General features: G+C 40.4%; 1 protein-coding gene across 1 annotated transcript in view; it reads left to right on the top strand.

The window, feature by feature from the left end:
* Positions 1–172: 172 nt before the first annotated feature.
* Positions 173–14,818, top strand: part of MSH3 (mutS homolog 3) — a gene marked incomplete at its 3' end in the record, with an annotated part of 123,288 nt that continues 108,642 nt past the window's right edge. The window contains exons 1-8 of the mRNA XM_080362192.1: positions 173–324; positions 2,363–2,486; positions 3,505–3,728; positions 7,123–7,335; positions 9,932–10,048; positions 10,803–10,964; positions 12,217–12,363; positions 13,409–13,575. Of these exons, the coding sequence (XP_080218318.1) occupies positions 214–324; positions 2,363–2,486; positions 3,505–3,728; positions 7,123–7,335; positions 9,932–10,048; positions 10,803–10,964; positions 12,217–12,363; positions 13,409–13,575 (1,265 nt within the window). The 5' untranslated portion in view covers positions 173–213. The remainder of the gene's footprint in view (positions 325–2,362; positions 2,487–3,504; positions 3,729–7,122; positions 7,336–9,931; positions 10,049–10,802; positions 10,965–12,216; positions 12,364–13,408; positions 13,576–14,818) is intronic.

Raw genomic sequence — 14,818 nt, 5'->3', positions numbered from 1 at the left:
ACCGAGCGAGGTCGCAGCAGCGGGGCGGGACGTCGCCGGCGGCAGGGCCAGCCCAGCGGCGGAGCGCTGAGGTGGGAGCTTGGGCGGAGCGCAACGCGCCCGCGGGCCGCTCCGTTCCCTTCTCTTCCCTCGCCGCCCCGCCCCGCGCCGCCGTCGCATCCGGCGGGGACGTGTTGCCGCTGCCGGCGGCCGCCACGCGGGCCCGCCATCGCCATGCCGCGGCGGCAGCGGCGGGAGGGCGGCGGCGGCGGGCAGCAGATGGTGCTGAGCAGGTTCTTCGGATCGGCGGGGAGCGGCGAGCAGCAGGGCGCCGTCCGGCAGACGGTGCGCCCAGGACGGCGGCGGTTGGGGCTCAAGGCGCCTGGAGGGCCGGGCCGGGCGGGAACCCTGGTGGTGGTGGCGGCGGCGGCCGCTCGGGGCTGTCTGGTCACGCCGTGCCGGAGTTACCTCAGGAGCTGCCCACGGCCCTGCTAAACGGGGGTGCTTTGCGGCGGACCTGCCAGCAGGCAGGGCCTTAAATGTTGCTAAGGCTTCCCGCAGCACCTTTGCCTCGTGTAATACCGGGTAGCGGTACCTGTTCTTTCAGGAGAGAGCCAGGATGTGCCCATGTTGTAGGAAATGAAGTTTGGCATGGGTGCGTTGAGCTTGGCAAAGCCCGTGTGCCTATCTGTGTCTCAGGTGCCTTTCTCGCTTGCAGTAGTGTTGGACCTTCTGGCACAGGTTCTACCTCCTGGTGTGGCTGAGCATCGTGGGCCTTGGGCAGCTCTTAGTCTGCTGTTAGGTGCAGGGCCAAGACTGTGTGCAGTGAACCACCAGCCTCTCCCTGTCATAGAACCACAGAATGTTTTGGGTTGGAAGGCACCTTCCAAACTCATCCGTTGCCACCCCTGCATGAGCAGAGACATCTTCACCAGCTCAGGTTGCTCAGAGCCCCGTCCAGCCTGGCCTGGGATGTCTGCAGGGATGGTTCATCCACCACCTCTCTGGCCAACCTGGGCCAGGGTCTAGGGTTTAACCACCCTCATCATAAAAAATTTCTTCCTTATATCTAGCCTGACTCTCCCCTCTATTAGTTTAAAACCATCACCCCTTGTCACCACAGGGGAAAAAAATTGGTGTCTCTTAACAATTGGATTTCATTCAGAATTTATCTTTTTCAGTCTCCCTGTCGTTGATGTTTATAGCCCTTTCTGAATGTGGAAAGGTGCATGCTTTTTTCACCTGTGTCTCAAGTTAACCTTTTTTATTCTCTCTGGTCACAATATATTCTGAAAAGTGCATGCTATCTTGTCCATGCAGAAAAACTGCTTCATAATTAGTATTAGTCTGGTGGTATATTGTATAGTGGTCTTGGAAAGGAAGCTCTTTGCCACTTGTGTGGGCTATGCATATGGGTATATTATGTACAGGTTATGGGCTTAGTTGCTGAGGGTGGAGTTCCCACTTAGCTATAAGGAGATTGAATTTCCCCGATAATACATTTAAACCACCTGATATTACCGTATGAAATGTGGGTAGCACCTGTTGTGTGTTTATCGGCAAAGTGAAATGGTAATGTGTTTATACATTGTTGCAGTTGCAAGTTACTTTATATTTGGTCATATTTCCTGCATTCTGTCAAACAATATATCAATGATGAAACAACATACCTTGATGTATTTTCTGTTTATGAAGTGTTGAAAGTGCTTATGTCAAAAGCCACATGAGGGAGCAGCAGTTGAAAGTACTGTGTTCTATACAAACACATGGTGATGGTAGTTAAATGTTTAGAGATAGTTTAGGAAAATCTTTTAAATCCAGATTAACACTTCCAGGATGGTGTGAAGAAGATAACTCGTACATCATTACGATGTAGGCCACAGAAGGTAGTGCCTCTCAGAGGTAAATAGCAAGTATCTGTCAAGAAGTGGGCCCTGAATTGTAGGAATGAGGATTTGAAGAAGAGATTTGATTTAGATGCAGGGTGGTAGTGTGTGGTATGATGGGCAAGTCTGTTAAGTGCTGGTTCAGTTTTCTGCCACAGTAGTTCTTAGGTGCCTTTTGAAAACATGGTAGCTGCGGGTGTTTATTTTCTAGTACAACAGCCAGCTTACTCACAGAATGCATTATTTCTTTTCCTCTTGTAGCTTTGAACTTTAGATGAGGTATTTTATAAAAAACAAATGTAGGTAGTTAAAATAGTGATTTCATATATTGTAAATTCATTTTGCATTATCTCTCTGATATCCTTGGGTCCATTATAATAGTGATTTCATATATTGTAAATTAATCTTGCATTATCTCTCTGATATCCTTGGGTCCATTATTGTCTTTCATAGAGGGTGGCAAAGAGAAAAAGTAACTGAACTTGTTTATGTTTCAGGCTTCTGAACTTGGCACGAAAAGGAAAACATCAACTGAAAGCAATGAGCCATGTGAAAAGAAGAACAAGGCACGGCAAATTACTCTAGAAGACTTCTATAATCCACTCAAGATTCAGGATAAAAGTCAGTTGACTGTAAAGAAACCTTCAAACATTTATACCAAATAAATAATTTTTCATTATCCAATGTAAAAAAGTTGTTGGCAGATACTATAGGAACTGTCTCTTAAGTGTAAGATAGATCTCTGAAGAGCTGTTATGAGCATACTAGCTATAACATTAAAGCACATTTCTGTGGCTCAGAAGCTGGGTGTTTAAGCCTTGCTCCAGAATAACTCTGCAAATCCCCTTCAACTGACTCAGCTTTAACAGGTTGTTCAGTCAGTGAAGTTCAGATGCCCAGGCAGAAATGCTACAACTTCCCTTTCTGTGTTGGTTTAAGAGTCTGTCTTTTAGACTCAGGCTGAAGTATGACTGACACCCGGCAGCTGTGTGGAGTCTGGCCTGTGACTGAGATACCTAAAGGCTACCTCAAAATCAATAGTTCTAAGGCAGTGCTCTTAGCTGTGAAGTGGTGGCCACTTAGTTACATTGAAAATGCCCATGCTCCATCTGGCTTTGAACTAAGAATTTAACAAATTAATGATGCTAGTAGGAAAATCAGTCAATGTAAATGTCATTACACTTACACTTCACTGAAAAGTATTAGCCTCTATGATCTTTTTTAAGGAGGGAATTACATACAGTTTTGGGGGTGTGATTTTTTGAAGGATCTCTAAGACATTATCAACTAGCAATGCTATCTGCTTAAAAACTACTGAAAAACATACCATTCGTCTTCCAATATCCTTGGCTGATTTTGGGGCTTTGCAGTTACCAGTCCAGAACATAGTTTTACTTCTTTTCCCATGTATGAAGGAGCAGTGAGGAGCATTGATTTTCCAGGGAAGTTAGCCAAACTGATTACATGTACAATTCTGTTAGGCTAGCAGAAATACTGCAATGGGAGGGGAGAAGGAATGTAGGAAAGAGAGCGACAGAGCAAAATGGTTGTGTTCTGTGCTTACTGATGTCATTCTAATAGACGTTCTCTTTTAGAAAATAAGTTCCTAATATGTTTTTGTTTTGTGTTTTTACTGAAGAAGAACCTGAGAAGTGTGAAAGGCCCCGTATATGTTTGCAAACTCTAGACAGACTGAGAGAATTCAGCAGTGATTCAGACCAGCAGTGTAACAGAGTCCAGGAGGTTGGTTTTCAGAAGAAAGAATGTCTGAGTTTGGAAAAATGTCCCAGTATTATTGGGAGAAGTTCAGAATTGAAAAACCCTCTTCAGTCTGGGGACACTAGCCCAAAGGTTGCTCAGAAGGTATGTAGAGCTTTGGTCTACTGCTGCACGGATCACTTTTTATGGTTTGAAAAAGCAAGCTTTGGTGCAATGTTCCTTTTGTGTTTCTGTGTTCTGTCATAGTAGTGCAGCAACACCTAATAGACCAGTGTTTGTGTATGGATGTTTTCCTGGAACTCTTATCATAGTGAGGAGAATGTCTCTTAGAGTTATTCATTGAAAAAAAACAGTAATGAGAGAGCGGAAACACTGGAAGTGCATGTGATTGTGAAGGAACCTTGCATATTGCAATAACAAATGTTCAGTGTGGCCCTTTGCTCAGTTTGCTTTCAGATGTATCAGTTTTGATATGCGCTGTAAAATTCCTAATAGTCCTTCTTTGCAAAGATATTATTTAGAATTATTACTGGGACGTAGTTTAATCCAGTTGTTAATAAATATAACTACTAAAGGTATCAGTATTCTCTTCATCTACGAAGATATGGGTACCTTCCTTGAAAAAGTATCATTATGATACAAGTTGATGAGAGTGTAATACTACTTTGCTTCTCCTTTTATTATGGAACTAATTAACATTAGTTAATTGGTTGTTTGGGGGCTGACCTTGCTCAGTTTGAAGTTCAGGTCGTAAAAGGCATCTTGTGGCTTACTGTGGTGATGCTGGGACTCAGCTGCTCTTTAACAAAGCTTTATGTCTGGCTTTTAGGAGGAGGGAGGTTGTTTGAAAAGTTGTATAGTTCATTTAACCTTCCTTGTTTGAAGATCATGACCTTAAACTGCGGTATCTGGATTGTGTGAACATGAGATAAAAAGGAGAATAGTGAAAAGCTTGTGGCAGGAGATTTCTGTTATGATAAGGGATTGAGATGATGAGGTGTAGTCAGTTGGAGAACAAAGAAAACTGACTCCTTTTCTGTCCTTGTTTAAAAAAACCTTGTCTGTCTGAAACGTCTTAATTTTTGACCCTTTGTTCATCCAGTTATGTTGACACCACATGCTGTCCCTACTAGTTTAATCTGTAAATCATACTTCAGCATGTCTCATGGATCTTTGAGAACCTATTCTAGATGCCGAAATTGTATAATGTATGTGTTTTACACATGCATGTATGTGAAACATAGATGAAGAGTGTTTTTTCTTAGTGACTTTCTCTTTGGTAACACTGGAGACAGCATGTGCCTAATATAGATTGTTTGTTAAAAATGTGTGGTTTACACTAGCTGTTGTTACTGCAGATTGGATAGAGCTTTGAGCAACCTGGTCTAGTGGAAGGTATCCCTGCCTATGGCAGGAAGGTTGGAACTAGATGATCTTCAAGGTCCCTTCCAACGCAAACCATTTTGTGATTCTGTGAAATGCAGTAGAAGTGCATGGTTGGTGACCAAAGGCCCGTCCAACTCTCTCTCCATCAAGCTAAGATGGTTGTTTCAGCAAAATTCAGGTTTCTATATCTTTGAACAGATGTGTTTGTTAATCTTCTGTGTAACAGGTAGTGCCGTATTTCTACCTTACTATTTTGAAGTTTGTTTCCAATGAACTAACACTGGTGTGCTTTTTATAGCAGTGTTGCCACTGCATATTCATACTTAGACGCTTGTCACCAAACAGCACTCAGGTCCATTCAATCATAGATTGTCTGTGAGATGATAACAGCTGTTAAGTCTCCCTTCCTAGATCTTGAGGAAGGTCATCTTTAACCATGTACAGAGAGAGTCTGCAAGCAAGACGTAATGAAGTAAAAGTAAAGAGCAATTTTTTCTTAGTATACTCAGTAGATGGTGAGGACTCATGAACCTACTTGACAAAACTTTACTATCATCTGTATAAGACACCTACTGAGTCTGTGCTGGCCAGACAGTCAGGTGGGGAAGGGCTGGTCTGCCTTCCTTGGAATGACTCATCTTACATGTTGTGTCTTGCTTTTTTCTTAAATTACTCACATTAAAATGTTATAATTTTTCTTCTAAATTCCTTGAGCTACTAACCTACAGCTATCTCAACAGTTCAATTTACATCTATGTTTTTGCTTCTTTTACTTTCTTCTATGACCTTATATCACATGCTTTGTCACAACAATTTTCTCTGTAACATGAGACAAGGTCATCCCAGTGGCCTGGCACAGACCTTGGATCGAAGACTGCTGAATCCTTTGGCAGAGGATTTTGCAGTGGAGAAATCAGAGGTCCTGGGGCCATTTGAGTTCTAGACATGATGCAGCTTTGTTTGTGCCGGCCTATGTTGTCTGGTTGTCAAATGGGTCATCCCTTTATCGTGTGCAATTCTGGGAATTTGGCAGTTCACTCTTAACAATACAGCTAAATGTTCTCTTTTTTTCCATTTTTTTCCTGACTGCATTCTTTGTACAATCCCATGATCCAAAGTATATAATTTGTACTATCTCTGTGTTTCTTCTGAGTTACCATTCCTTCTAAACAGTCTGTTGATTTTGTTGCTTGTAATCTAGATGGGACAGTTGTTAGAAATTGAAATTTACCAGGTTTATTTGCAGATACAAAAACTCACAACACAACCTGGTGAGTCATGCTTTGTATAGTCATAGACTTTAAAAACTTGTGGAGGTTTTTGTCTTTGTGGTTTTTTTAACCAATTTTATCAGTACTTGATATTGTGATGTAACTGAGGAGGGACTTTGATTTAAGTGAAGCGTACCGTGTTCACTGCTCTTCTAAAAGACTGGGTCCATCATTCTGCTTAAATACAGAACAAAAACGAAGTTGTAGAGCTGAAGTTACTTGGCTAGCATAGATTACATAATGTTATTGTAAGTGATAAACCACTGAGACAGTGGACTCAAAGCTTTAACAGTTTAACAGTTTAACTCAAAGTTAAACAGCATTTTATAAACTAATATAGATTTTCTGTGTTTAAGAATAAATTATTTTGGGAGGTTTGTTGAGTTCATGTAGGAAGGGCAGGCTGGAGAAGAAATATGGTTTTGGTACTTGTGACAGTGAACTGAGACCTGTATTGAATTGGTTTATTTTTTGATTTACTGTGGATTTCTGGGACATCATTAATCTCTCTGTGCTGCAGTTTCTCATCTGTAAGCTGGAGTGGTAATTCATCCTTATTTTTGTCTTCACATGTCTCTTGATATGTGTTTTGAGAGCTCATGATACAATAGGGATCTAATTTCAGCTGAGTTGTCTAAGGACTGTTGTAAACCAAGTCAACTAATCAATGCAAAATCTTTGCCTTTCATGGCTTTTTAATTCATTTTCATTCCAAATAAGCTATATTATCTATATCCTACTTTAATAGTGTTGCTGCAGTTCTTGGGGCTATTTACTGCTAGAACAATCTTCAGCTCTATGGTCAATGTGAGTGAAGGTCAGCAGGGATGATTGATTTATTTGATGATGCCTAACTATACTTTTCCATCTTTTATTTACAGGAGGAGTCACGCTGTGATCTTAGTCAGTTTTCTGCATCTTTTAAGTCTTATGAAAATACTCAAAATACTTCAGATACAAATATTTGTAAGAGAACCAAAAGCATTTACACTCCCCTAGAACTTCAGTTCATGGAAATGAAGAAACAGTATAAAGATGCTGTTTTGTGTGTGGAATGTGGCTACAAGTATCGCTTCTTTGGAGAAGATGCAGAGGTAATTTTTGCCAGGGTTACCGAAGATGCTTGCATTGTGCTAGTGTTGTACTAGGTCTACAGCCACTTCAAAAAGGAAGGATTTTGGGGGTCGTAAGTTTTGTGGGTTTTTCTAATACTTGAAATCAAGATGAAAAAAATCTCTACATGCTTAAATTGAAGACGCACACACTTTTTACCAAAATAGTGTTTATAATTTTGTAATTATATGGTAGTGCTTGTTATCCTACATATTGACAACTTAAGATGTGGTCCTAGAATAATTATTTGTCAGAGTAAAAGCTGAAACATTTTCAAGTGTGAATTCTCTATCATGGCCCAAAACTCTACTAGGAGTATTTCAGTGTGGAACAAGTGGTGTAAAAGTAAATGAATATAGCTGGTATAGCCTGGGTTCTGAAAGTATCTTGAATGCATGTTCAGATGTGGCATCTACATGTGCCAGCTCTGTAGGAACTGGAAAGTACTTTGCAACAAGCATAATTTTACACTGATGGTTCATAGATTTTTCATAATTCCAGGGAGGTGTCATGGCTCCAAGCCTGACAGTATTCAAGAGGTATTGGACAAGGGCCTCAGGCACATGATGTGAACTGTGGGGTTGTCTTATGGAGGGACAGGAGTTGGACTTGATGATCCTTGTGGGTGCCTTCCAACCCAGGACATTCTATGAGTCTATGATTCTACTTCATGGAAAAAGAGTAGCAATGTTTGTTAAAATGTTACATTATAATGTATGATTTGTAATTTTTTTTTGCCTCTTGGCAAAAAGGTAGGTGTGTTCACTGACGGGGAAGGTGGTCTTAAACAGGAACGGCAGTCAAACACTGAATTCTGTTACCTGCATAGTATATTTCTGGACTGTGAGTTCACCAGCAAACTAGTAGACAAATTACACAGTACAAATTAGATCAGGAAAATTAATTCCTAGTAACTTAGCAACGTTTCTCACTGGTCTCCAGTGTGGAAATGGCACAGATCAAAGGTTAAATTGGTAGCAATGATTTTGGGACAGAAAAAACTCATCATCCTGTTCCTGCATATGACAACCCCACAGTTCACACCATGTGTCTGAGGGTGTTGTCCAGTCTCTTCCTGAACACTGTCAGGCTTGGGGCCGTGACACCTCCCTGGGGAGCCTGTTCCAGTGTCCAGCACCCTCTGGGTGAAGAACCTTTTCCTAATGTTCATCCTGAACCTTCTCTGGCACATCTTCCTGTCATTCCCTCGGGTTCTGTCATAGGTCACCAGAGAGAAGAGATCAACACCTTCCCAATCCTCCTCCCCTTGTGAGGAAGGTGTAGCCACCATGAGGTCTCCCCTCAGCCTCTTCTCCAGGCTGAACAAACTAAGTGACTGTAGGCGTTCCTCATACGGCTTCTCCTCTAAACCCTTCACCAACTTTGTAGCCCTCTTCTGGACACTCTCTTTTTTTACCCTGTGGTTCCCAGCCCTGCACGCAGTGAATGCTCCAGGTGAGGCCACACCAGTGCAGAGCAGAGCGGGACAATCCCCTCCCTGCCGAGCTAGTGATGCTGCGCTGGATGCATCAGGACACGGGTCCCTCTTGGCTGCCAGGGACACAGTTGGCTCATGTTCAACTTGCCATTGACCAGAACCCCCAGATCCCTCCCTGTGGGGCTGCTTTCCAGCATCTCGTCCACCAGTCTGTCTGTACAGCCAGGGCTGCCATGTCCCAAGTGCAAAATCCGGGACTTGCCCTTGTTGAACTTCATGTGGTTGGTGATTGCCCATTTCTCCAGTTTGTCCAGATCCCCCTGCAGGGCCTCTCTGCCCTCGAGAGTGAACAGCTCCTGCCAATTTTGTGTCATCAGCAAACTTTAATCCTTCAAGTCCCGAGTCTAAGTCATGTATAAAAACACTGAAGAGTGCCTGCCGTGTGGAACCCACTAGTGACTGGTCGCCAGCTCAACATGACCCATTTACTAGAACCCTTTGAGCCCAGCTGTCAGTCAGTTGCTCCCCCACTACATTGTGTGTTTACCCAGCTGTGTGCTGGACATCTTGTCCAGGAGGAGACTGTGAGAGACATTACCAAAGGCTTTGCTGAAATCCAAAAAGATCCCATCATTTGGCTTCTCTTGGTCAACGAGGTGGGTAACCTTGTCATACAAAGAAATTAAGTTTGTGAAGCAGGACTTACCCCTCATGAACCCATGCTGGCTGGGACCAATGACTGCGTTATCATTCAGGTGTTTTTCAGAAACTCCCAGAATAATCTCCATGATTTTTTCAGGCACAGAAGTGAGACTGACAGGCCTGTATTTAGCTTCCACTGCTGTTTGATACTGATTTTTCATTTTTTTAATTGATTAGCTAGCTTAATTCCATTCTTATAACCACAACTGAAATAAATCCATTATTTTGGCATGTTTGGTGCTCTGAAAATTATTTGACCCTCTGCTGAACTGTGTTGCAGTATCCGTGTGTCTGTGTAGGTGGTTTATCTCACGGTCATAAAGATCAAGGTGCAGCATAAAAATCTGACGTGAAGTAGTTGAGCATCAGTAGTATCACAGAGATGAGCTCCTGAATTGTATTTTGAAATATCAGCTGACTCTTCTTCTGCTTTGCAGATTGCAGCTAAAGAACTGAACATTTATTGTCATCAGGATCATAACTTTATGACTGCCAGTATACCGACTCACAGACTGTTTGTCCATGTGCGGCGACTTGTAGCAAAAGGATATAAGGTTATTGCTGGCTTTTATTAAATGATGTTAAGTAAAGAATAGCACTGAAATAACATGTACTTGTACCAGGGTCTTATTTGAACTGAGAAGTGGGAAACTCATTATCATCTGTTTTTGCAGTTAAAATGGCTAACTTTCCTTTCTTTCAATTTCTCTATTCTGGTCTCATGAAATTTAAGTAGATCCAGTCTTCCTCTCTTTTACAGAGAAGTATGTTTGTGTTTAATAGAACAGTTCTAGAACAATTCATTCTCTCAGTTTTTATCAAGCCTGTGTGTTAGATAAAAATATGTTTATATATCTGCTCTCTCTTTTATTTATCCTCACATCCTTGTTTTTCTTTTCCCAGCCCATTTAATTTTTCTCTTTTCATTACTGTTGTTGATCCCTGTAATTCTATGGCTTTCTGTTGATACATATTTTTTCTGCCTATGAGAAAATAACTTTTTGAATTTAAATTGATTGCAGTGACCATTCGCTGCCCACTGGCAAACTCTAGCTAAATTGTTTCAAAACAGGACAAGAAGCGCAGGGGCAGTAGCTGAGGGGGCAGTTAGAAGTGAACAGAGTATAAGGAAAAGCAGTGCTTTATAATCTCATTAGTAGGATTGGTGCTAGTTTCTGTGCTTGCTGCTCAGCTTTAATGATGCACTTGCTGTTTGCATGTCTTAAAAGATCACCCTATTTATAAAATTTAAAAAAAATCCTTTATTTTCAAAGCTGACTCTTTTTTTCCTTGTCTGTATGCCTGTAGGTTGGAGTAATAAAACAAATGGAAACTGCAGCACTGAAGGCTGCTGGAGAAAATAAAAGCTCTGTCTTCAGCCGGAAACTGACTGCTCTCTACACAAAGTCTACGCTTATTGGAGAAGATATCCTTTTCCATGAAATTTCGTTTCACTCTCTAACGTTTGATGTATGAGAGGCCATAATTGTAGTATAGTGACCTAGATGAAACATGAGTAGCTAGTGACTGCCAGAGAAGGGCAGCAGGAAAAAAAGTTCCTTTAATTTTATGTTGTCGTAAAGCATCGTGCCGGCTTTATAAAGAATTTAATCTTCTCGAGGCTTTAGGTTTGTTGTGAAACAGCAGAGACTGTGTTTACTGCAGTTGCTTTCTGAAGTCGGAGAGTGGACTTCCCAAGTCTCCAGTGTTCTGTAGGTCTTGTCTTCAATTAGGTATTTTACCAGGTTGAGAATGCATAGCATTAGTGATTCAGGAGGGTGTGAAGAAACTAGAATTGACTGTTTGGTATCAACAATTTGCTTGCAGTGACAAGAAAGTAATAAAATCAATGGACTGTTAAAAATCTGGCTAGGTAATTAAGTCCTGACTATTGTAACAAAGAAAATGCAAAAATGAGGTAGAAACAGCTTTTAACCAATGAAGTTATTTTCTTAATTACTTTCCTTACCATTTCAGTTTTCTTATCTCCTGCTTTATCTACCTCATGATTTTTTCTTTAATTTCTTTATCTAGATAGCAAGAGCTAAAAACATTGTTAGATTAATGCCTGTGGGGTTGCACTTAAGGAGTATGTCAGGGAAGTAGTTAACACAATCCTGAGATATTTTTTTGAAAACTTCTGGTGGACTTACAGATTCTCTTGTAATAGCTGGCAAACTCCATGAAGTCAGGCTCAGCAGTATGACCCAGCCCCATGGATAGATATGCAGAAAGTGTTTAATGCAACTGAATTAATCTCTTCCTTACCTGTGGACTTCTGTTTAACGCAGGGTATTGCCTGCTTTTCAGTTGCAGCATACCTAGTCCATTTAGTTTTTTTCTAGTAGGTGCATGTGCTTTGAGGATATGAAATCAAAATGACCAGGTGGAGTAGCCCATGTGCAGAACCAGCTGCTGGTTTAACTTTTGACACAGCTGCTCTTGCGTGAATGGGGAGATCCACAGACATAGCCAAAGACGGCCTTCACATGAGCTGATGAAATCTGTGCATCATGTAACTGCCTGTCCTGTGTTGACTTCAGTCCTCACACTGACAGTCATCTAAGGGTCACTAAAATAGTAGGAGTCAAGCTAATAGAAATGTAACAGAACTTCAGTCTAGAAGGCCCAGTACAAAATCTAGTCGAGAAGGTCTTAGATCTAGGGTCTATGAATAATCCACCAGAATCTGTCTACTATTTTATTTTTTTAACATTTGTCACATGTGTACCCTTTGCTGAAGCTAGATGATTCTGTTGATGTTGAAGAGGTAACAGCAGATGTTCCTGATAACTACCTCCTCTGTATCTGTGAAAATGGAGAAAACTTAAAAGACAGAAAGAAAGGTGACATTCTAATAGGCATTATGGTAAGTTAGTTTCACAGGGGAAGCAGTATTTCGGGATTCATGTTGACTCTTTTTGGGAGGTTGTTTCATTGCTGTTGGTGTTATGTTGGGTTTGTTTGTTTGTGTTTGTTTGTTTGTTTTGAGATGAGTAGTTATATTCCTATTTAAATGTATGATTCTGTCCTGTCATTCAGTGTTTGGGTCTTTTTTGTTTTTGTTTTTTTTTGTTGTTTTGTTTATTTGTTTTTTTGGTAACACAGTGCAGTTTAGGTAAGATACCATCCATGTGTGAATTTTGATGGCTTTACATTTTAAAACCACAGAACAGATCTGGAGTTGGTAGTTGAATATTCCTGATACTGTTTTTACTGCTGTCTCACTTGAAAATATGTCTGTATTTTAACCAAATATAGACAAATCTTTAGTTCAGATGCTTTACTGTCATGAAAGTTTAAACATTTATAGGGTCAATATGTTAAAGCTTATGAGCACTTTTTTTCCTCTATAAATACTGTTCTTCAGAGGAAAAAAGTGACACTTTTTTACTGTTTACACTTCAGATTTGTATTTTCTTTTAAGGTGAAGATTAAAACCAGGACTATTTAGCTGGCAAAAAAAAGTTGTAACTAAAGCCCAGTTTGATGGTAATTCATTAATTTAAAATCGTCTCAGTTGTGCTCGTATTTGAATGTGACAGTGCAGGTGGGAGAGAACAACAGCGTGTGCTGGGATGGCAATTAGTTTCAAGGCTGAATTGCATGTACTTTCCATGGACTTTCAGTTGTGTAGATTTGCCTAGCAATAAAAATTGAGCATTGACAGACTGATGATAGCAGGAACATATTTACATTTTTAAGGTATTGTTCTCATTTACCAAGACAAAACTGTGGCAGTCTTTTGAAGTTATTACTATATCATAGATTGATCTGCCACTTTCACTAAGCATGTGGGTGCTATAGAATTTTGTGCCCTGTACCATAAATTTTCTTTCTGGTTTGACAATTTGAGTTGCTGAAACACTCCTTGAAAATGTAAATATTCAATGCATATTTTTTTTATTTAACAGGCAATCCAACCAACTACTGGAGAAGTAATTTTTGACAGTTTTTGGGACAGTGCATCTCGCCTACAATTAGAGAGTCGGATTTTGCGCCTGCAGCCAGTTGAAATAATACTTCCATCTAGCTTGTCAGCTCAGTCTGAAAAACTCATCAAGAGTATAACCTCCATGAGGTATGTTCCATGGGCTTTTTGTTGTGTGTTGGGTTTTTTTTTGGTTTTATTTTAAATTACAGCATAGCCATTGATAAAGTTTAGATCCAGAAGAAACGTGGATGTTTATTTCTCTAAAGGCCCATTTCAGAATGGCTGTAGTTTGCTGCTTGATTGAAAATTCCCCATATCCCAGTGAGTTTTGGGCACTCATTCTTAAATTGTATTTAGACTGAAATTCATGGCTTCTGTCTCAGGCCTATGAAAGATCTGTGTGCTTAAACATTTGCTGTTTTCATTTAGATCATCTTGCTCCCACACTCTGGACCATGTTGAATTTATTTTTTTAAATTTATTTATTTATTTAATCATTATCTGTTGAATTTATTTCAGCGCTCATGCACTTATCTTAAGGATCTGCACATGATGTTATGTGGCTGCTTTTCTTGTTTGTCATAGTCTTAAGCTCTGTAAAAGGCATGGAAGTTTTTCTAATAATGTAGATATAGAAAACCTTTGCAACTGGTATTTCATTCTGTTTGCCCTATTAGTCTATCTTGAACCTGGATATAGGCTTGGAAGTATTGTGACTGATCATCTGTTTATATTTTATGCTCTCTGTGTATTTCAAAAGTGAATGTTACATGTTTCTCCTTCAGTTCTACTGTGGAAGGATAAAACAATCTTCTGAACGTATGTGATGAACTTGTGAAATATTTCAGATGCAATTTTTGTGAGAAAATACCAGTTTTTCACTTTTTTTTTTGGTTTTTTTTGACCATGCAGCTCTGGGCTGTAGAGGACTAGCTTAAAGCTTGGCATTTCCGTTTTGAATGAATTAGTCAGAAAGGATGATATTGTTCTTCTGTGTGTTAACAAAACTGAAGCTAAGAAAGCCAAATAAGAATGAATGTATTACATAGGCAAAGTTTTGTATTGGGGTGAAGATATGAATATCATCACCCTCCCATATTGTAAAGGTAGACAAATACATCACAGTCAAATGGAGAGGAGCCACCTGACAGTCAAATCTGTACCTTGGCTACCTCACTTAAACTCTGCCCAAGTCACCATCTTGTAGCTTCCCCTAATGCTCCAGATGGCTGAGCCGCTTAATTAACCTGCTCCACAGGCATTCTTTTCCTCAACTACCAGTGTAGTCCTTCTTTGTCCCCTTTTATTAAGGAAAAATTATCTATATATCTATATCTATATTTTAAAAAAGGAAAATAAAAAGGAAATCTGACATGAAGTAGTGGGTAGG

This window comes from Nesoenas mayeri (assembly GCF_963082525.1).
Source record: "Nesoenas mayeri genome assembly, chromosome: Z".
NCBI lineage: Eukaryota > Metazoa > Chordata > Aves > Columbiformes > Columbidae > Nesoenas > Nesoenas mayeri.
Note: the sequence above shows the minus strand (reverse complement) of the source record. Positions and strands in the feature narration are given on the sequence as shown.